Source organism: Cryptotermes secundus, unplaced genomic scaffold (assembly GCF_002891405.2).
Source record: "Cryptotermes secundus unplaced genomic scaffold, Csec_1.0 scaffold46, whole genome shotgun sequence".
NCBI classification, from domain to species: Eukaryota; Metazoa; Arthropoda; class Insecta; order Blattodea; family Kalotermitidae; genus Cryptotermes; species Cryptotermes secundus.
Genome location: NW_019726221.1, coordinates 1,586,770 through 1,609,162, shown reverse-complemented (window position 1 = coordinate 1,609,162; position 22,393 = coordinate 1,586,770). Strand labels below are relative to the sequence as shown.

Sequence of the window (22,393 nt, the reverse complement as noted above, 5' to 3'; positions counted from 1 at the left end):
TCCCACAGAATGTCATCCTCACTGCTATGCAAGATATTGGAAATGCAACATTTTTTTTAATCCATTGATAATTGATTCATTTGATATACATCTCCAGATGTTTAAATGTTTTCACCCCATTGGGACAATTGAAATTTCATAATTTTTGTGGTTGGAGTCAGTGGATAATCTCTAGCCAGTAACACCAAAATGGGTTGGTCTTGAGCCACTGGACTTGTATTCAGGATGTGCTTGGTTCAAATATTGGCTGGGACATGAGCTAACCTGAGATTTCTGTTGTTTTTTGTCAGTCCTTCATGAAGATCCTGGGATATCACCTTAGGCCATGACTGTTTCCTTTCAAATCATTTCCAGTTCATCACTAGTCTTATCATCCTACCATCTGAAACTGATACTGAATGCACTATTAAGTAAACCTACAGAAAAGGAAAACTAGCCAGTAACCAGTAATTGCCCTTTTGCTGGAAATAATCTCTGAAGGGCCTGTTCACTGTGTTTGACACTTATGTAGCTGACTCATAATGCTGCCTGGAACTATGAGATATTAGTATGCACTTCGTCCCATAACAGATTTTATATCATCAGTTATGTGGCCTTTTACCACCCCCAAATAAAAGCATGTGCCTTTTTAAAATCACATGGGATGCAGTATATGGCCCAAACTGTAAAGATTAACAGTCACACTGAGTTTTCAGTGATACTGGATTTGTACTAATCCAGACTCAGTATCTGACCACTGTTTATGATAACACAGTACTGTAAATGGTGAGACAAAGGGTACTCTATGTCTTTGTGAACTGCTAACTTCAGGAGAAAAAATGTTAATTGATAGTCTTGACAGCAAATAGTATAAACCTTGTTGTAATTGCAGGAATGGTAGACTCAAGTTTCACAGTGGGAGCCGTCCTTGAGAAGAAACTTCAGCCATTGCCATTTTCCTTTGCACTGAGTGGCAGCATGAATCACAACAAGAGTCAGTTCAGACTTGGATGTGGTTTCATTATTGGATAATTTTATTAGAAAGCTGTTGAATATTTAGAAACATTTAAGAAGTTTATTAAATGAATAAATTTAAAGACCTTGTCAATATAACTTGCTATTTTGTCATTACTTTCTAAAATTCATTGAAAGTTTCATACACAGCTAACACGCCATCAAATTTCCACCATATCACACACTGTACTGCCTTGTACTAATATTATAAACATTATGGACTGGCTTCTTCATGACACCACAGCAGGACAGAACTTTGTCTTCCACAACGTCATTCATCTAGGATAATAAAGCATATATATGTATATGGGTTTAGTTCATTTAGTTCGTTTTCTTTCGTCAGTCCGTGGCCTGCCAGCAGCTTTTTTCCCTCCAGATTGTTGTTTATCTTTGGCCCTGTTGTTCAGTAGTGGATGAAGTTCTGAAACAAAATCAAATGAGCTAGTATCACGGATTTATATAAGATGCACAAAACACATCTTTCATGATTGTTATTGGTGTGATTTAATTTCCACGCCTTGTAGGGGCTTTCATACTCATCACAAAGTCGGGGTCCTTTCCTCAAATTAAAACTAAAAATCCCCCATTTGAGGATTCTTTTGGGACCACTGGGTTTTAACACTAAACTGAGGAAAATCTTAAATGGCGGTAATTTAATATTGAGAATATGGGCTCAGGACCATTGAAATTGAATGTTAAATAACAGAAACCCTTAAATGAAGGAATATTAAATGGAGGGTCCACTGTAGTTTATCATATGTTTTGCTTTACTGAAATATTCTAAAGCACTGTCCTCCAGAACAAATAAGAAACATTTGCACACTTCGCCCATAAAGAAAGAGAAAAGAACATGTTTCATTTTACAGCAAGAAAAAAGTTTTTGTATTGCATAAATTCTTTGCTCTCATTAAATTCACATCCATTATGAAAATGAAGAGTAATACACTTTAAAACTTGTAATTATGATAGTATCAAGAGTGTGTGAGTGCATAGAAAGTAAAGCTACAAAATGGAGACTAGATAATCTGCAATGGGTCTGTAACGGGGTCAACACAGCCTCATGAGGATAACTGAGGAGCTATTTCAATGAAGTAGCAGCTCCAGTCTAGAAAACCGAAATTAATGTCTGTGGGGATTCGTTGCGCTGATCATGCGACACCCTCTATCCACTAAAGTTGGCACTAACTTTGCTGACAAGCAGCGGTCACTTGGTCAATATAGTTCGCTTGCGGACTAAAACCATGGAGTTTTTATTTTCCTTTTAGTAGTAAATGACAGTCTATATTTTAATTCCTTTTTCCCTTGTAATAAGATGTGCCTGAACCTGGTTACGTTCATAGAAGAAATATAGACTTACTGCAGCCATTTGCTGCAATTCTCATTATATCCTGAGCATGTCGTCATCCAACTGGTCACTAAATTCCCTCCCTTTATGGGAACAAATTCTTTGTNTTTTTTTTTTTTTTTTTTTTTTTTTTTTTTTTTTTTTTTTTTTTTTTAAAATATGAAGCTTTGTTTCTGTAATACTAACCATCAGTAGGGGCACCCTGGAGTTGAATCTCAAAAGATCGAAATTTCCGTCTTTTTGGTGCAGGAGAATTGTTTTCCTTGGAGCTACTGTTGCGCTGCTGCTTGTCTTCTTGTTGCATGTCAATAGGAGGTGCTGTTCCTGGTGGGGCACCCCATCCTTCCTCTGGGTCCTCCACTTCAGGAGCAATTGGCAGAAACTGGAGTGCTCCTATATCTTCTGTCTCTTCATCTGAACTGCAGAAAGCAGCTACAGGTTCTATTGTTGAGACATCAACCTAAACAGCAATGACTAACCTACAGCACTTCTGTAACAAACCCAGTTTTCTATTAAAAAACTACTGAGATATGTGCAGTAGTTGCATTAACAGGCCTGCATGTGGAGCTGAAAATGAACAAGTAGACTACACTTTTCCCAATCTAAAACAGGTTCTCAATTTGGGTGACATGTGTAATAAGAAATCACATAAACCAAATATAATTTACCTTTCTCCTCTCACGTTCCTTATCTGTCAGCCACACAATATGTGACCCCTCCTCCTCCCCACCTCTCACAATAAGCCAGAAATCAGTTTGCATTAAAGTGCTATAAATGGAAAGTGGTCTAAATTAGTTGAGTGCATTAAAATGAAATTACACTCTTCAAACTCACATATAACAAGGAATACCTCTAATGGGTCATTTTCATTTACATTTATTTGGAACATAATTTCAAATAGTGCTAGTGATACAGTTGGTAATTCAAAAACAACAAAACTCCTACATGGAAATTGTAGATATGAATATGATCTACCTCAGAACAGTAATTTAAATTGGATGCCTAGGAGTGAAACTCTTAACTCCAAAGTGAACACAGAAACAGACTCAAATAATTTATTTGTACAATTCCCCCACAAAAATTTCAAACATCCTTCTGCAGTGGTTCATTAGATATTGTCATGAAGTCAAAGTATTTCATGCTGTTGCCATTTTATTTTCTACCACGTTTTAAACTTCACTGTCTCTGAATCTGCCCATAAACAGAGAAATGCAATATAGTTACCAAGATCACCTGAATCCTAGAAAAGCAAGGCCAAATTATTTCCTTGGGCACTAGTGCATGCCAGTCGGTAGTGACTGGCTATGGACTGGATGACCAAGGGGTCAAGGTTCGAGTCCCGTGGGGGCAAGATTTTTCACTTCTCCACGTTGTCCAGACCGGTTCTGGGGCCCACCCAGCCTCCTATCCAGTGGGTACTGGGAGCTCTATCCCTGGGGGTAAAGCAGCCAGGGTATGCCGAAATCAAGAAAACATGGGTCTATACAGCCATTCCCCCATATGCCTTCGTGGCATTAGTACTTAATTAAACACAGGGACAACTTTACCTTTTTTACTAGTGCATGGAAAAATTCTATTCATCATAACCTTGTGACAAGCCTAAACTGGGCCGGCTTATGCATCCTGCAATGCCTGCAGCTACAGCTTCCCCCCTCCCCCCTTGTCAAGGGGTGTAAACAATCTAAATTATGCCGCTCAATATGTCACATTTATTCGGAGAATGTCGCATACTTTGTGGTCTCATTTTACAATACATATGTATTCCATATCTTGTTTGGCTAAAACCTGATTTTTAGCAGGTGTGTCACAGATGAACACCGGTTCCTTGAACAGACAGCAGAGACCATTCAGAAGTGTTGGCAATCCCATTAGCTTCTACCACCTGTAGATGCAAGAAAGGACTTTTCCTTGTTAAAAGATTACAATGAAGAAGTGGGAGAACTGTTCAGAAAGTAACACAATTCTGAACAAAACCCATTATTTTACAGGGGGTAAATGGCAACACAGCTAACAGCACTGAGCCATCACCCATTACTGGATACTGAAATTATGGCTTTGCATCTTTCTCCACCTACATAACTTAATCTAGTCCTTCTTCAATGGACTTAGCTCAAACATATTACTTTATCGATTTGGTAAAAGGCAGACATGCTGAACTGTGCCTGCAAGAAGACAAATGGACCCTACTATGAGACAGTGTTTTGCAATCACATTGTGTTTTCTCAAGGAACACTGCTATATAAATGTTCCATACCGTGAAAGAAGCTCATGGTAAGAAAAACATGCTTATATGCTAGTGTTTCCTGTTACCATAAATTCTTGCAAATGTAGAGAATCCATACTGGATGTTCATCTAGTAGGATGACCATCTCCCAAACTGAATTTCTGGTGAATACAACCACAGTGGCAAATGCAGGGAAACCGTAGTGTATCAAACAAGATGACTTTCAACCTCCCAAACAATGTTTTGGTGAATAAAGCTGCAATTATTTTTCAAGAAAACCACTGCACAGCTGTTGATGAACTTGCTGATGCACTGTCAATTTTACTGTGTAGTACCTATTCAATTCTGCACACCGACTTATGATCAAATGGGAATGCTGCTGTTTGGATTCCCTGGTTGCTGAAGCCCGAACAGGGTACTGAGTCAAGAAATTAAGGCTACTTTTGAAGAACTAAGCAACACATTTTTTCATAACATTATTACCACTGATGGAACCTGAATGTTGCATTATGATCCCACTTCTGAACAAAGAATTCAATGGAAAGCTCCCGGTTCTCCAACACCCAAAGAAACAAAAACAAGAAGTGCATAAAACGGGATTAAGATGGTCTGTTAGAACACATTCAAGCATGCAGTGTTATGATAATTTACTGCAAACAGATATTTTGCACATAATGCTACCTGCATTTCAGATGAAAAGGACCCGAGAAACAATAAATGGACATTCTCCATCATGATAATATAGACTTGCATGTATCATACTTTCCAAGTTTATACAGGCTGTAAATAAATATAATTTACAATGCTCTGTGGTAGATAGATGGGTTCAATCTGATCATATTTTGTTAATACATCCATGTCCAGAAACATTTCAAGTGCTAGGGCCTCTGAAATGTGAAGGACGCCACCCTTACCTCTTACCTCTGTGGCTTACTGGTAACATTTACCTAACATTTCTCCAAGAGACCTTACCCGACCTGCTGGAAGTAGTGCCTTGGGAAGTCCGTTGTGAAATGTGGTTCCAGCATGATGGTGCCCCGGCACACTGCACTACTATTGTTCGTGAGTATTTGGATGAAACTTGGCAACAGATGTATTGGATGTGGAGGCCCAATAACCTGCCTCCCTCACTCTGACATGACTCCACTGGAATTATTTCTCTGGGGGTACATGCAAAGCCTGGTGTACGAGACTCCGGTGGAGAAACAACATGATCTTGTGGCAAGAATTGCAGTGGCAGCTGGAACCATCCGGGATGTGTCGGAAATCTTTCAAAGAGTTCAGCATAATATGGCCAGGCAGTGCAGAACATGCAATGAAGTCAGTGGCCGCCATTTTGAGCAACTTTTATAATGTAAAACAAAGATAACATCCCCTAAAACTTATACATCCTCTCAGAAACTTTTGTGGCCCTTACTGCCAAAAACGAAGCATTTCCAGACATTGGTGTATTAACAAAATATGATCAGATTGAACCCATCTATCTACCAAAGAGCACTGTAACATATATCTATTTATATCCTGTATATATATATAGACACACATGCACAAACATAAACATAGTTGTGCTACACTGTTTTCACAACATAGATTTGATATCCTGTGACCTTCAGCTCTTTCTAGAATTTAAGAAAGACCTTGGGGGGGGGGGGAGATATTTCTGTCAACCTAGATGTCATTATGACCATGGAGACAAAATTAAAGATGCAAAAAAAGAATGGTTTCTACTAAATGTTACAATTATGAATAAAGAAATGGTGGAAGTACACTTCATTTCAAAGTAGATACTCTGAAAAGAACATCACGATCTGGGCAATTCCATTTGATGATTTGTTCTGTATACTATCACTTCATATATTGTTTACAATCTGAAAATACATTTACCATTCGACTTGACCAATGACACTGTAATAGTAGTTTCCATATGTACTGACAATGTCCTTCTGAAGACGGTCACTACGACCAAAACATTTAAAGGATGAAAGATTAAAAAAAAACAACATTTATCAATCACACTGGACAACATTAGTACTCTTTTATACTATCTTTTATATATTTATCATATTTTTACTTGATTAACAACTTTCATTTAATTTCTTTACATGCACACTTTCCACCACTTGTATTTTTAGATGTCACCAAAGATTACTTACCTATAAATACAATTATGTAAATATTTTCTACCATCCAGTAACGATGCAACAAACAATTCATAGGTTACACAACATATCTCAAATCTTTGATGGTAAACATTCCCAAGATACACCAATGCAATTAAGTCCAACAAGTCTTTATCATATTCAATCAGTAGATTTATTTACAACAAACCTCCTTTAGCATGGATTTGATGATACAGGTGTAAAAAGAAATGTAATTATTCAGTCTCCCAAACTATTTGTAATAACATATGAAGTTTGTTTGGGGCCTAACATTTTTATCTAGTACCAAACATCACACTGATATTCTATTTCAAAGTCTGACTTTCCATTTATATCTTACTTTAATTCTGAACTTTCTGATGGTACTTTATTGTATTTCACAATATGCTCATAAATAAGTATCATTACAGTATATTTATGACTTTATTGGTTTCATTTTCTATATTTCCTATGGTCATGTTCCCATATCCCCATCAATCACATACAATATGAAGTCTGTCCAATGCAGATACATGTATCCCCTGCAGAAATGGACAAGGGTTTACTGTATTTATATTGTAACGTGGATAGTTAGTCAGACCATATCTAGGCAACGACCTGTAAACAACCTTCAGTCATATAAGCTCACTCAATGAGGTTATGCAACCCGCTTCTAGGCAACAGTTCAGTAAATAAACTTCCACACAGACACAATGACATCACACTGCAACACTTCTAGCTATCATGTGACTGGCTTTCTATGGAGTCCGTGCCACGACCATTGTTGCTATGCAATCGTTCAGCAAACATGTTTCAACAATATAGGCTGCTTTCTGTGCGTGGTCAGTGCAGAGGCAATATCACGACAGTTAGAGGCAGAACAGATTTCTGTATTTCAGAATGTTTAAGTGACAGTGAGAGAGTTCTCAATAGGAGACAGCCACAGGAAGGTTGCAGAAGATCTGTGTGTGAAGACTTAAGTATGATATGAAGACTCTGTGTTTATGTGTAATACTGGGAGTGTGTGATCAAGTGAGACTTGTATAGCTCCTATGTTATAAATACATGAAAACCACTGCAGACAGACTGAGAAGATTAGCATATAGTGACTGTAAATTGTGTAAACCCACAACAGTGTAATAATTAAGTGCTGTTACAACTAGTGAAGATCTAATAAATCCAATTACCAATCTGAACCCCATCTACAGTCACTAATACATGTGACAATACTTACATATTCAGATACACATTTTGATTGTCAGAGGATCATTCTCAAAGTCTTCTTACGATCACCTTTTATTAAAATTATCAATAATAATGTAACGTATATACCCATTGCTATGCAACAACTCGGTCAACACATTCCCATGAAACCAAATGCGTGTAACAATAGACTGTCCATTTCTAGGCAAGAGATCAGTAAACATACCTCAATAATAACAGAGGCTGTGTTTTCTGCATGGTCTGCGCAAAGTGGTTATAAAGAAGTGGTCGGCAGCATAGAATGAAAGAACAGAGTCGAGTTCGAGGCACCAGCCTGTCAGGATATGAGCTTGGAATTGAATTGAGCTGTCAAGAATGGGCCGAGTTCTGGAGATGGCAATCTAAGGCGATTGAGAAGAAATGGCAAAAAGACTTCACGTGTGATTGGAAGTTACAATGAGACTGTGAAAGATCTGTTGCCAGGATATGACTAGTGAAGACTGAATCCTAGTGCATGTGCAAAGGTGAATAGTAAAGTAAATCAGCAATTGCACTCCTGAGTTGTGTGAATGTATAACGTGCAATAAATCCAATCCAAAACCCATCTTATAAGTCACCCCCCCCCAAAAAAAAAATTGTGACAATATGATCATCTTGTAGTGGTAATTTTTCCCTCTTATAGTCAACCATAATCACTGACCCATTCCTTGTATCACCATCACATACTGATTCAGATCAGGATGAATAATATTTGGTGTATTTCTCTTCACTCTGTCACATCTTGTCCTTTGTATAGGATTATTTTGTTGTAACCATTATTACACAAGTATGCAAATATATAACTAAATAAATACATTTACTCACAGAATATGACAAAGTCTTGTTGAACACATTATTCTCATAATATAATTGAGATCTCAAAATCATACAACAGTTTAGTAGTAAGGTTTAACTAAGATATGGACAACATTTTACCTCTAAGTCATCCTCCTGCTTTTCAGGGCCAAGCTCAACAGATTTATCTTCATCGCTCAGATCAAATTCTGATTCACGTTCTTCATACTCTACATTCTCATCAAGTTCCTTGAAGTCTGGAGCAAAAGCTGACCAGTTCTCTACCTGATTTTGAGCCCACACGGACACAACACCGCTCGAGATGGATGCAATAATTGGCCTCACAGGGTGCCACTAGAATATAACACACACACACACACACTCTTTGAAAGAAGCGATACTGTGGCAACATGGGTGGAATTAAGTAGAACAATGCATAAAATCCATTTATCAGGTGATGCTAGACTAACTTGGATGAAACAGGAGACTGTCAACCCCTACAATATATATGGCAAAACAAAGAGCTCAGTTAAACTGAAACCAGAACCTGAAAAAGGAAACAGAATAACAGCGTGCCATGAGAGATTTGTTATGCAAGGCAAATTAATTTTTCATTCTAAACAGAAACAAATAAATTCTGATCATCACTCAGAAATTAATACTGGAGCTTTATTCCTTTCCCGTCATATGTCAATATATAATCAGCATTGAGCATGTCCTTCCAAAGACAAATGTCAATAAAATTTTCTTTTGCATTTCTCCAATGACAAGTCGGTCATATGTCACTACTTGCCCCTTTATACTACACCACTGCGCTCATGAATGTTTAGTCTGCATTCTCCTGCCATCTGGAAGTCATGTCAGAAAGTGAGAGCGAGAGTGAAACAAGTGTTATGCATGTTGATGGATGGGAAGACATGACAACAGGGGACAAGAAACCTAAGGCATACAAATTTACTAAAAATGCAGGGCCAAAATTTTACCTTCTACCAAATGCAGAGCCCATGAATTATTTTAGTTTATTTTTCAATGACGAGCTTTTGAATAACATTGTTACAGAGACAAACAGGGATGCGAGACACAAAATTTCAGAACTTCTATTGTAAGACCTATCAACCAGCCTAGGGAATGTTTAAAAAAATATCACACTCTCAAGAACTTCAAAAAGTTTTAGTGTAGGTCCTACAGTTTATCGGGTTTTGTTTGTGTACACAGAAGTATGACAGTTATAAGAAGGAATATGCATATATTTTATACTAGAGAAGAGCAAACAATTTTAGCCAGTAAAACACTACAACCTCTCTCCACACTTGATTGTCATACACCACTACAAGGCAGAGCATTTGTCTTTTTGCACTGTGCTGGTAAGTACACATTTTGCTTTCTTTTTTTACTTTATGCCCTTGTTGTACCAACTTTTTGAGCAAAACAGCTCTGTGGGTATTTAAACCCCCTTGATAACCTGGCTGCAGAAATTTTTCCAAACATGACGACCGGAAAGGGCAAATTAACAAGGTCTTACATCAGCAGATGATTAGAAATCCTCTACTGTTTTGGAAGTCATCGCTTATCACAGCAATATCACAAGTTTTATGCTTACGTTTCTTCCAAATTTAACTCAGACTGTACATTAACTCTGATAATGGTCATACTATTCATGAACAACACTTACTACTACATCTAAAAGTAATTCTCCTTTTGTTCCATGCAGGATTTTGACCAAATTGCCAATGCTCTTCTCCCACACATAGAGAGCATGTTGTCGTGCAGACCCTGCACATATATATTCTCCATCTCCAGAGAAGCAACACTTCTTCCACATAGTTCTAGAACACATAATATGCACAATTAATGAGACAATGTAAAATTACCCCACAGTAATGCAATTAATGTATTTATTTATTCTTGGCAAGTACCAGGAATCTTCCTTAGGGTAAAGGGCAGTGGGCACACAAAGACATGCATGCCTTGAGTGGGATTCGAACCCACAATCCCAGCATTTGAGTGAATGAAGACAGCTGATGCCTTAGACCACACGACCACTGTGATCGGCAGGAAACTGTTTCATACAATCTGCATGAACTCTTTAAGTCTGACAGTACAGCAGGTATTTCTATGATTCATTCATTCATTCATTCATTCATCAGTAATCTGTCAAGATGACAGGTCCACAGTCTCTTCCAAAACAGTTCCTCCATTTGATGCGATCTAGAGCTTTCTCCTTCAAATGAAAATATCCTCTTCTGTCCCCAAGGTCATCCAGCATCTTCTTACGTCTTCTGGTCACTTCTATCTGCCCATCTATCTTTTCTTCAATAACTTCTTTTCGAAAGCAGTTACCGCGTAAGATATGACCAATCCAATTAGCCTTCCGTTTTATTTCGTGTAGGATATTCATCTGCTCACTGACTCTAAATAACACTTCATTTCTCACATAATCGGTCCAACTGATCTTCTCCATCCTTCTCCAACACCACATTTCAAAGCTTTCCAGGTGTTTCTGATCTACTGCCCTAAGTGTCCAAGTTTCAGCCCCATACAAAGCAATGCTCCAAATATGATATTCTCCCTAAAATCTGTGTGCATCTTATTGTTCAGGAAATACTGTCACGTATTCAGCTACTACAGATGGGATTTGGAAAATAATAATGCCCTATGAATTACTGTTAAAACTGTGCATTAGTGTAAAATAATACAAGTGTTTCCATGTAAGTGAGTAATAACTCAACAATTAATAAACTGAGAAATGTTAATTAGACCTTATGATCCCAGTACGTAAGATTTTGTACAATTCCCCAGTTTGTAATCACCTTCCATTTGAAGAAAGCAGTCTTCTGGGATTTGGCACAGTGTATATGTGGTTAACACCACATATACACGGTGCCAAATCCCAGAAGACTGCTGTCTTCATAGTCACCGCCGTGAAAGCCTAAAATCTTACCTTCCATTTATTGGGACTATCCCATATCTGTTATAAATATTTACATTATAGGCCTCATTCTACAATCAAGCTGTACTCTAGTTATACAGTTTCTTTTCAAAGAGCTTCATATTCTTTATGTTTACGTTTAAACATCTTACATCATATTCCTCAACTCTCACAATTTTATTGACAGCTATAACTTGCATATATACAGAATCAATGCACGAAAAGAAATGTCTGATACATGTTTTCAGTATTTCATGAACAAAAACAGCCTGGCCTATGCATAAGCCAATTTTTAACTTAAAATCTGAAATAAAATGCAAAATGTATGACATACTGTACACATGTACAAGGTGTATCAGAAAGTTCCCAGACTAGGTAAAAAAAAGACATGCTGGCTTAACTTACTCAATTTTGGCTGCCATCTCCTTCTACATAGTCTCCTTGGGAACGCATAGAGTGATCCCATCATTTTTTCCATGATTCAAAAGCACCGTGGAAGTTATTTTCCTTAATGCTATCGAGTACAGCTTGTGATTCCTTTTGGATGTCAGACACTGTTTTAAAATATCGTCCCTTCAGTTTCATTTTCAATTTGGGAAACAAAGCGAAATCACAGGGTGCTAAGTCTGGCTAGTAGGGAGGCTGGGGTACAATAACCATGTTGTTGTTAGTCACAGACTCTGTGGTTTCCAGGGATGTGTGGAAGGGTGTACTGTAATGATGAAAGAGCGATGCAGAGCACACTCAAATTTTCTGTTAAGGTCTGGCAAACTCCATAGCTGAGCCCAACAGTGTCTGCAAGCTCATGGATTGTTCAATGACAGTCTTCCTAGATGAGTTCTTGAAGTTTTTCAATACTTTCTATCATTTTGTTGATGCTTGGTCACCCTGAATGTTCCTCACTTTCAACTGACACTTGGCTGGCCATGAAACGTGAATACCATTCAACAACTGGTGTCCAGCCTAAAGAATTTCTCCAAAACCCTGACGAAACATTTCAGGGGTTTCGGTGCTGGATTTATCGAGTTTCACGCAACACTTCATTCAGACACGTTGCTCAATTTTGCCATCCATTGCAGACAAAACAGAAGGTTGAAAAAGCACTCGTACAAAAACAACGTGTGTTCACAACACAGTGTCACATGGCAGACTGATGCAATAGGCTTTTGGAAGTGTGACCTTGGCCTGCCTTCTCATCTATTTCACCAAGGCACTTAAAACAACAACAGTCCGGGAACCTTCCAATACCATCTCATACTTGCATAAATATAGCACTGCCTGCAGTTAGGTTTCGGAAAACTGAAAGTGACCTTTGGCATGAGAGTCCAGTACCTTATTCCTGCACGAAGTCCCCTTTCTTAAACACTAAAGCAGAAATGCAATACAGCATTTTACTACATAACTGCAAACAACATTCACTGAGAAGACTGAATACTGCTCACTTGTTGACCAGAAGATGAATGCAATACAGCATTTTACTACATAACTGCAAACAACATTCACTGAGAAGACTGAATACTGCTCACTTGTTGACTAAGTCCTGAAGCTTCTGAATGGGCTCTGGTTCACCTTCCTTGCCACAAGTCAGTACCTCCTTACTGTCATAAACTCGGATCACTCGGTCAGCTGTGTTGATCAAGAAACAGCTACAAGAAAGAAAGAAAACAAATGAAGTCAATTACCACCTAGAATTGATTCATAATTCATTTCATAATATCACATTTTCTCATACCAAAATGGTTTTTGTTATACCAGGACACAACAGAACCTTCTTGACATCTTTCTTAGAAACAATTTTATGGTCTAAACTTCACAATCTTTTGAGCACAGGTATTGTTAAGTGGTTAACTGCTCTTGAGAGAGGCAAGAACTTTAGACAACTCTGTATTATGATAGAGGAAATATCTATTCCCTTCTGCTTCACATCAGGAATTAAGTTTCATGGTACCCCTCATGAGGAACTCTGGGCAAACTCAGTTCAACGTGGTTGATGTACTGAATGGAACCAAAGAATAAATTAATTTCCACAGACCACTGTTTCACTTTCAAGTGATGACTGTTATATGTACATAGGGAACAGATTTATAGGTGAAAAAAAAATCTCCAGTTTTTTAACCTCACAGAAATCAATGTAATGTTCAAATCACTATGCTTATTACTTTACAGTTTTATGTGAGCAGCCTCCGTAGTCTAGAGGTAACGTTCCCACCTCATGACTCGTGGTACACGGGTTCAAACCCGGCGGAGATCGTGGAATTTTTATGGGCGGAAAAATTCAGGGAACAAGTCCTCCAGGAGGGACTTTAAGACGTGGGTCCCGTGTCGTAGCTTTACGGCACGTAAAAGAACCTCATATCTCCAAAGGAGGTCACTGAGCTAAATTCAAGGACATTTCCCGCCCAACAGTAGTCTCTAATGCCTCTGATAGATGGGGGAAGCATTACAGATACCACCAAGCCAGTAGAGGCCAAACTCGCTGGCTCGGTCAGGACTGATGGTACGCACCAATATCAGTAGGGTATAGAGACTGGTAGAATATCATAAAGGGAAGCACAATGGACCAATACTGGTCTACGTGCATGGGGAAATCCACCCTCTCCAATAACTAACTACAGTTTTATGTCACCTAAAAACACATATTTCCACATTTTTTAAGCAAATAAATATTTTGAGATACATGAATATACATATACTTGAATAATATATGTCTCAGAGAATGGATACATGAATATTTCACCACGTCTGCACAGCCTGTTATCAGAACATGGAGATTAGTGACACATGTTGCCCGGTAAGTGCCCATCTTTGTTCAGAAATAGGATTCCAGTATAATGAGGAATCACCCATTTGTGTTCCGTTTGGCTGATCGGGAAATCCGAAGGACAATTACAACCACTGCTACTCTCTGCAAATTATTGGCCATTACAGACCTTTACAAAGTTTCTTCATATTACTGCAGTTTTCTAATTTAACTGTGGCAAAGTAGTTAAGATTATGAAGAAAGTCGTCTTCTGGGTTTGGCGCCGTGTATTCTTCGTTTTGGCTGATGTTTCGGAGGAACGTATCGCCTCCATCTTCAGAGCAGGTGATGGCTTGTGAATGCAGAATACACGGCGCCAAAACCCAGAAGACGACTTTCTTCATAGTCATCGCCGTAAAAAACCTCAAAACTTACATAGTTAAGATTAGTTTACAAGATTGAGAAAAGCAAAATCTAGGATCACTTCTCATTCATGTCAGCATGTTAGTGACTTCACAGTTGTGTTCATTTCCAATGGTAAAATTCTCTTTTGCAGGCATGTGCGACCTCACAGCATTTCTAGTCCCTATATTAAGCAGCACAAATGTTACTTCCACCTCAATAGCTTACACATCTACCCAGACATTTTTATTTATTTAATTATTATTAAGTGGAGGAGGAGGAGAAGTCTGTGTTTAACTATTTAAGCGCAATGTCATCAAGACATATGGGGGAGTGGATGTATATATACACATACTATTTATTGTAAAATAAGGTAAAGTTGTCCCTGAGCTTAACTGATTAAGCACTGCACCATGAGGACTTATGGGGTGCTGGATGTATAGACCGAAGTTTTCTTTGCCTTGGCACTAGTTGGAGGCGAGTGGTCAGCTTCACATCCTGGCAGCTTTACCGCCTGGGGAAGAGCCCCCAGTTCCCATTGGATAGGAGGCTTGGAGGGCCCCAGAGGTGGTCTGGACAACATGGAGAAGTGAAAATTCTTCCCCCACAAGGACCCAAACTCTGACCCCTTGGTCATCTAGCCCATAGCCAGTCGCTATACTAACTGCACTATCACGACTCTCTACTAGCTGGAAGGTTGTGGGCTCAATCCCCGAGGAGGTCACTGGATTTTTCAATTGACCCAATCCTTCCAGCTGTATTATGGACCCAGAGTCAACTCAGCCTCTAACAGAAATGAGTTACAAGTATCTTCCTGGGGCATAAAGGGTGGCTGGCATGTATGGCTGACAATCTCACCGCCATCTGTGAGCCTATTGGCTAGAAAATGAGGGAGCCTTGACATCTCACAATCCTACAGGCCTCCACAGCCTGTTACAGGGATAGTTTTACCTTACTATTTATTACAGGAAATAAAAACTTCCAACACTATGTGGCCTTTAATGGTACAACATTCATATCAAACTTTGGGAAAATTGGTCAAATGGTTCAAAGAGAAAGGAGAGACAGGGTATTCACATAAGCCAATCTTCTTCCCTGAAAAAAATGAAAATAGGTTAAAAATACAATATTAAGAACAAGAATGCTAACATGTAATTTCATGACCTGATACCCCTGATTGCAGATATTAATTGTACACTCACTCTCCTCTCCTAGCAAACTCTATGCTCTTCACTGCTGTTGCACTTGTTGTTCCTTGAGTGACTTTAAATGATGCTTTGAGGGCTAGATCGCTGGTTGACAGAACCAGAACCTTCCCCTTCGCATTGCCTGTATACACATACTGTCCCCGACGGTCAAAGGAGGCAACTATGTTCAGATCTGATTGCTGTAACACAGTAATACAGCTGAAGTCTGTTACTGACATATCTGTATTTCTTAAACTTAAATTGCCACTGGTGGGCAGAATGAGGTACATTAATAGAATCTCTCTGTTGTTCTTCAGTACAAATTTTAAATTTAAAAAAATAATAAAATTTAGGATCCTTGCTGACCTGATCTCTCATTAAAATTGTATAATGGGCAATGAATATTTTAAACAAAACCTCAGCTGCAATCATTCTACATACATATATAGTTTCAGTGATGCCTAAAGCTATATGAGAAGGATAAATGGAACAAAACAACAGTGATGCATTATAACACATTTAAAATTTCATCTTGCAAGTAGGACCATCTGTTTGGAGCAGCTGAGAGGTGGGGGTGGGGGGAAACATAAACACAAAAACCTCAATCAGGACAGCTGATGCCCCAGCCAGGATTTATACTGGTAAAATCTCCCGACTATGAGTCTCAAGTGTTACTACTACACCAACTCACTTAGCTCAAAGATTTTGAAAAAGTAAGCCTCAAATATAAGATGCACAATGATCTTCAAAACAAATGTTTAGAAGAAAGTGTGTGGCACTGAATTAAATATCCTGTGTTGCATGAGTAGTGTTACTTTAAAGAAAGTGAAGAAATCTTAACTACATTGTTATCACCAAAACAAATACGAGGGGGTACCCAAAAGAAACCGAACTTATTTTTTTTTAAACTTATTTATTCAAATTTTAAGCACAAACCTCCAATCCCCTTCAAAGTACTCTCCACTTACACTAATACACTTGTCTAGTCTTTTATTCCATTTTTCAAAACATTGTCTAAATTCATCTTTTGAGATGCTTGACAGCGCCTCCGTCGTTTTTTCCTTTCATGTCTCTTTCCATTCGAGGAAACAAAAAAAAAGTCGCACGGGGCAAGGTCGGGTGAGTATGGAGGGTGAGGAACAGGGGTCATACCATTTTTGGTCAAGAATTGTCGTACAGACAGGGCTGTGTGAACAGGGGCATTGTCATGATGGAAAAACCAGTCACCCGACTGCCACAAATCTGGCCGCTGAGCTCCAAGTCACTCCCGACAGCTCCACAATTTCTTCAATGGTCTGTCGTCGATCTTCCTTGATGATTTCACGAATTTTTTCAACATTTTCATGTGTTCGGGCCGTGGAAGGACGACCAGAACGAGGTTTGTCATCAATTGACATTTCACCATTTTTGAAACGGGAAAACCACTCAAACACTTGAGTTTTCCCCATAGCATCGTCCTTGTACGCCGTTTTTAACATTTCAAGAGTTTCTGTTCCACTTTTCCCGAGCAAAAAGCAGAATTTCACCGCCGCACGCTGTTCACGAAAATCAGCCATTGCAAAAACAACGATCACACAAAACAGTTGTTACTATAAACTCTGCCGAAACTAGTCCTTACCTTCTGAAGCAACGGTAGTTGGCTTATCGACTCAGGAATGTTAGCTCTATGCGCTCATAGCGGCAAAACGCAGTACTACAAAAGCTCTGGCCACAAAAATATTAGTTCGGTTTCTTTTGGGTACCCCATCGTAGAATGCTAGAATCCTGAATGAGGCCTGCAATCCACTAAACAATTTTACCTACTTGTCTTTATATAAGAATGCATATGTCTTCCTGAAGAACATGTTCACACGGTTAAATTTTGATACACAGTACCAATGCACATATCCAGGTAACAGAAGAAATAAAACCACCATTTTAACTGAAGTACCTCTTCATGTTACCCTATTCAAATACATCTCAAACAAAATTCTGCACATCAATTCCTTATTATTCATACTTTCATAAAATCAGCCATCATCTCTCATTATTCTGCATACTTGACCTGCTAGACAATTTATAAAATTAAATCTTTCAGAAGAGTACTGTCTTCTGGTATGTGACAGGGTATAGTATGGCAGAAGTTTACCAATATTTCAAAAGAAAATACTACTTCCATCCTTGCAGTCAAAGAATAAGCCAAGCAAGCAACAGGCGATAATCAGTCATGCATCTTGCTTGTCAGACTTAGTCTGTGATTTACACTGATGTCCACCATAACACTTCACATAGGTACTTACATCATCATCAAGTGGTACAATCTGGTGGTCTCCATCAGTATCTACCAAAACAGCTGCATGACGCATCGGACACACTAGAAATATTTTATCATTACGTGGGTGGAACTGAACCTGACAACAAAGCATTATGTAAGAATTAAATAAACAGTAAATGCTGTTCTTATCACTTGCTCTAGTTTTAACATTTTAATACTCACTGTTTATCAGACAAAAGAATACAGACAAAGACAAAGACTTGAAAATGGGATATCGAGGATAATGTACAGGCTCTATAATATCTATAACTTTTCCTGAGAACTGGAAAAGATGTCAGTATGGAATACAACATTTTTAATTACTAAACTGTTCAAAATTTATATAAGCAACGTGACTTGATTGCATCTATAGATACTGAATATTCACAAAGGCTTCCATGGCCTGAAACAAGTACGTGTATCATATTTAATAATATATATAAAAAGAAACAAAACTTCATGATTTTAGTCTGCAAAAGAACTATACCAACCGACCACACGACCACTGCTTGTTGGTGAATCTTAGTGCAAACTTTAGCATATAGAGGGCGTCATGTGGTCAGCACAACGAATCCCCACGGCCTTTAAATTCGGCTTTCTAGACCGGAGCCGCTATTTCCTTGAAATAACTCCTCAATTATCATCATGAGGCTGCATGGACCCATTCTAGGCCTACTACTTCTCAGAAAAAATCTGGTACAGCCGGGAATCGAACCCAGACTTCTGGATCTGTAGCCTAGAAGTCTGACCACTAGACCACAGAGGCAGTCTAATAACATATATATAACACACAGATCTGCACCAGCAACGCAATAATATTGTGGCATTTAGACCCACTGCTAGGCAATGACCATGAAATAAGCAACTGTACACCAGCCATTTTTAAGTAACAGCTCCGCCAACAGACATGAACACAACAATTCCATGGCAACGATAGTAACAGAGCAGCGCTATCTACATTGTCTGCACCAAGATGTTACAAGCAGGAGAAGTTAGTCAGTTGAAAAAGTCCAAGCATATTCATGAGAGACAAACCCATCCTCTTGTCAGAGAGGATGTTATATATGGACTATGACTGCAAGAGTTCACTTGAAAATATCTCTAACAGTGAGCCTCAGGGGGCTTGGGACCAAGATGAACTGATTGGTGGTAAACCACCAGTCATAAAGTAGCTCTGACTTTGACTTGTCGGTTAGTAAAGAGTTGTTTGGTGAGTTAGTGAGTTTGTTAAAGGACTGCTGCAGATAAGTCATGGTGAGCTGTTGTGAGAAGCTGGTAACTGAGGTCGGAGATAGTTTGGGAACCCAGAGAAAGGAGAACGTCCGCCACTGAAGCCACTACCAAGCAACGGCTAGTGGAGCCTGTAACAGACTGAGAACACTAGTCTGTGTCTGACAGTGATTTGTATAGTGTAGCCATGAGTTTTGTGTATCGAAGAGTCCAATAAATCCAATCTCCAACCCAAAACCTGTCTACAGTCACTCCAACATGTGACGATCTTGAGCATTTTTAATTAAATTAAATTAAATAATTCAAAAAAAAAGTTTAACTATATTTGGTGATGGTATATGTACAGTAATTATCATTATACCTGTATATGAACGTTCACTTACACACTAAAGAACCATGGTGATTTCATTAGCACTCCTGCAGATTTGAATATTGGCCTGAAAACAGGCTTCTCATGGCTTTCCTCATTCTCCCCATGTGTATGCCTATATCACTTACAAAAGCCAAATGCTTCCCTCCACATTACTCCAGATTTATCCATAATTATGTCATTATTCTCTGGTACATAACCAAGAAGCACTAAATAAATCAATAAATGCTGGGGTCTAAATAAACTGACTCATTAAAACTTCATTCAACTTCACCTTCAAGATTGGTGAGGGAAATCGGTACTTCTGCTCACATTCTCCTGACAGGATGTCCCAGATACATACATTGTTGTCAGTTGATGCACTCACAAGTTTGTGTCCATTTCGAGACCAGCTGGAAATCAAACAAAATCTTTGGATACACTGGTAAAATCTTTTAAGATACAATGACCTTGTACTTAAGCCTTTTAAACACATAACCATCATCTATCACCAAATCTGTCACAGAATATGTTTATGCCTATGGAAAACAGCACACACCTAGTAAAAACTAAACTTGCACAACTTCCCCTCTTACCAGGTATGAGCTTAATGAATAAATATAACAAGGACTTTCCAAAGCCTACTTACTGCATAGATCTCCCTATCCTACAAATCTTCTACTATTAATGTTTCTTGAGGGGCGAGGGGAGGGGGTGGGAGTGTTGATGTATATTTATAATCAATCAAAGGCATGAAATTTAGCCAAAGGTTTACCTTGCCAAACCTATGTGACATCATATGATTAAACTCTAGTCAAATCAGAACTCTTTATTGCTTGCAACTGCAAATATTCATAAATAGAGATTATGCAGTTATCATTATCATCATCATCATCATCACTCATCTCATTGCTTCTTCTTCCTTTCTGGAAGAAGTTGTAACATAAGCACAGACTGAGTTAAATCTGTCAGAAAAATCTCGCAGTTTTGCACAATTATTATGTTTCTAATTACTGACTTATAAGAAATATTCCACACCAAATCTGTACATATGAGATTGTATGACCTATCTCCATACACCATCTCACATGCCCAATTCAATTTGCTATGTACCACCATAAAACCAACAGCCAATAGTTTTCAAACAGCCACCATTTTGTTTTAAATTCTTTAATAAAAAAACAAGCATAAGAGTGCATAACTTTCAAATATCTACTGACATGCACCATTTCTGGATCCTCTTTTAAGTAACACTAGTGTCATTGCCATCTAGTAAGTCTGTCTGCCATGTCATTATTACAGACTGTACAAAATTAAGAAAATATGAGCGTGACTTCCATTGGCATAAGGTTTACAGCAAACTTCATGAAAGCATATTAAGTGGTTCAAAAACTGGAAGAAGACACAGACACCCATATAGGGGTTCGGCAAAATAATGGAAACACTACATTTACCGTAAACATTTTTTATTAATATGGTGTTGACCATCTTTTACTTTCAACACAGCTGCAATCCTGCTTGGAATGTAATTGTACAAGTTTTGAATGGTCCCTAGCAGAACTTTATGTCATTCCTCTTGAGGAATATCTCCAAGATGCTTTAGAGATATTGGGGGTGAGAATCTGTTCCTCACTCCAAGTCTCGAAAACTGACAAGAGTGGTTCAATGATGTTCAAATATGGTGACTGTTCTGGCCAGGAAGATCACCTTCATGCCCTATAGCACTATAGTGTAATTAAAAGAGCATGTGTAACCATTCTGCCAATAAATCCAAACTAGAACCCGTCATTTTGCCACGTGTACCATCCTACACGTGACAATATTCATAGTAAAATTTGTAGTACAGTGTAGATAAGTGACATGTATATGCTCCTAAAACCACACTAACCTCAATGAGCAAACAGGATGCACATGAGCACTGATAATTTTTGCTATTCCTCTTGTAAGGAAATCCCAGATAACAATACGACCATCATTGCATCCGACTGCTAACAATGTGCCTCGTTTGTTGAATGAACAAGTTACAGCTAATGAAATACAATCCAAAGCACCATCAAATTCCTGCAACATAAAATAGCTCATATTAATATGGTTTTACAAGAGTACAGATTTCCATGGGGCATAAGTACATTTCTCAACATGTGACATACACCCATCATATACTGTATCCCTGCAATTGGTGTCTTCAAAACATCATTAATGAAAGTTGGGTTGCAAAAACTATATGAGGAATTTCACACACCTTTCAAGCACTAATAACACTCACAGGTCAACTGTGCCTACCAGAAGGTATTATATAACAAAAGCTCGTAACTTAAAACACCAGAATTGCAAAACCCAGGTTATGAAAACCTCTTACTGGGAACCATTTTTTTAATTCGCTTAGTGGGGGGTGGAGTCCAGCTGGGTCCACTCGGCACGGTGGCCAATGATTGGCCTATTGTACCTGCCTCGGTTGATTATGACGATGGAGAATTTGGTGGAATGAAGATTGGCAGGGGAAACCGAAGTACTCTGAGAAAACCC

The 22,393-nt window shown here is 38.5% G+C and overlaps 2 protein-coding genes across 2 annotated transcripts in view; one reads left to right on the top strand and one right to left on the bottom strand.

Annotated features, from left to right (window-relative positions):
• Positions 1-1,313, top strand: part of LOC111863840 (mitochondrial import receptor subunit TOM40 homolog 1) — a 17,762-nt gene extending 16,449 nt beyond the window's left edge. Inside the window, exon 5 of the mRNA XM_023850573.2 lies at positions 872-1,313. Within this exon, the coding sequence (XP_023706341.1) occupies positions 872-1,011 (140 nt within the window). The 3' untranslated portion in view covers positions 1,012-1,313. The remainder of the gene's footprint in view (positions 1-871) is intronic.
• Positions 1,035-22,393, bottom strand: part of LOC111863839 (retinoblastoma-binding protein 5 homolog) — a 22,059-nt gene continuing 700 nt past the window's right edge. The window contains exons 3-11 of the mRNA XM_023850571.2: positions 21,756-21,928; positions 20,163-20,280; positions 18,275-18,385; positions 16,011-16,195; positions 13,193-13,312; positions 10,410-10,563; positions 8,879-9,091; positions 2,525-2,798; positions 1,035-1,414 (exon numbers count right to left, since the gene is read on the bottom strand). Coding sequence (XP_023706339.1) covers positions 1,311-1,414; positions 2,525-2,798; positions 8,879-9,091; positions 10,410-10,563; positions 13,193-13,312; positions 16,011-16,195; positions 18,275-18,385; positions 20,163-20,280; positions 21,756-21,928 — 1,452 coding nt within the window. The 3' untranslated portion in view covers positions 1,035-1,310. The remainder of the gene's footprint in view (positions 1,415-2,524; positions 2,799-8,878; positions 9,092-10,409; positions 10,564-13,192; positions 13,313-16,010; positions 16,196-18,274; positions 18,386-20,162; positions 20,281-21,755; positions 21,929-22,393) is intronic.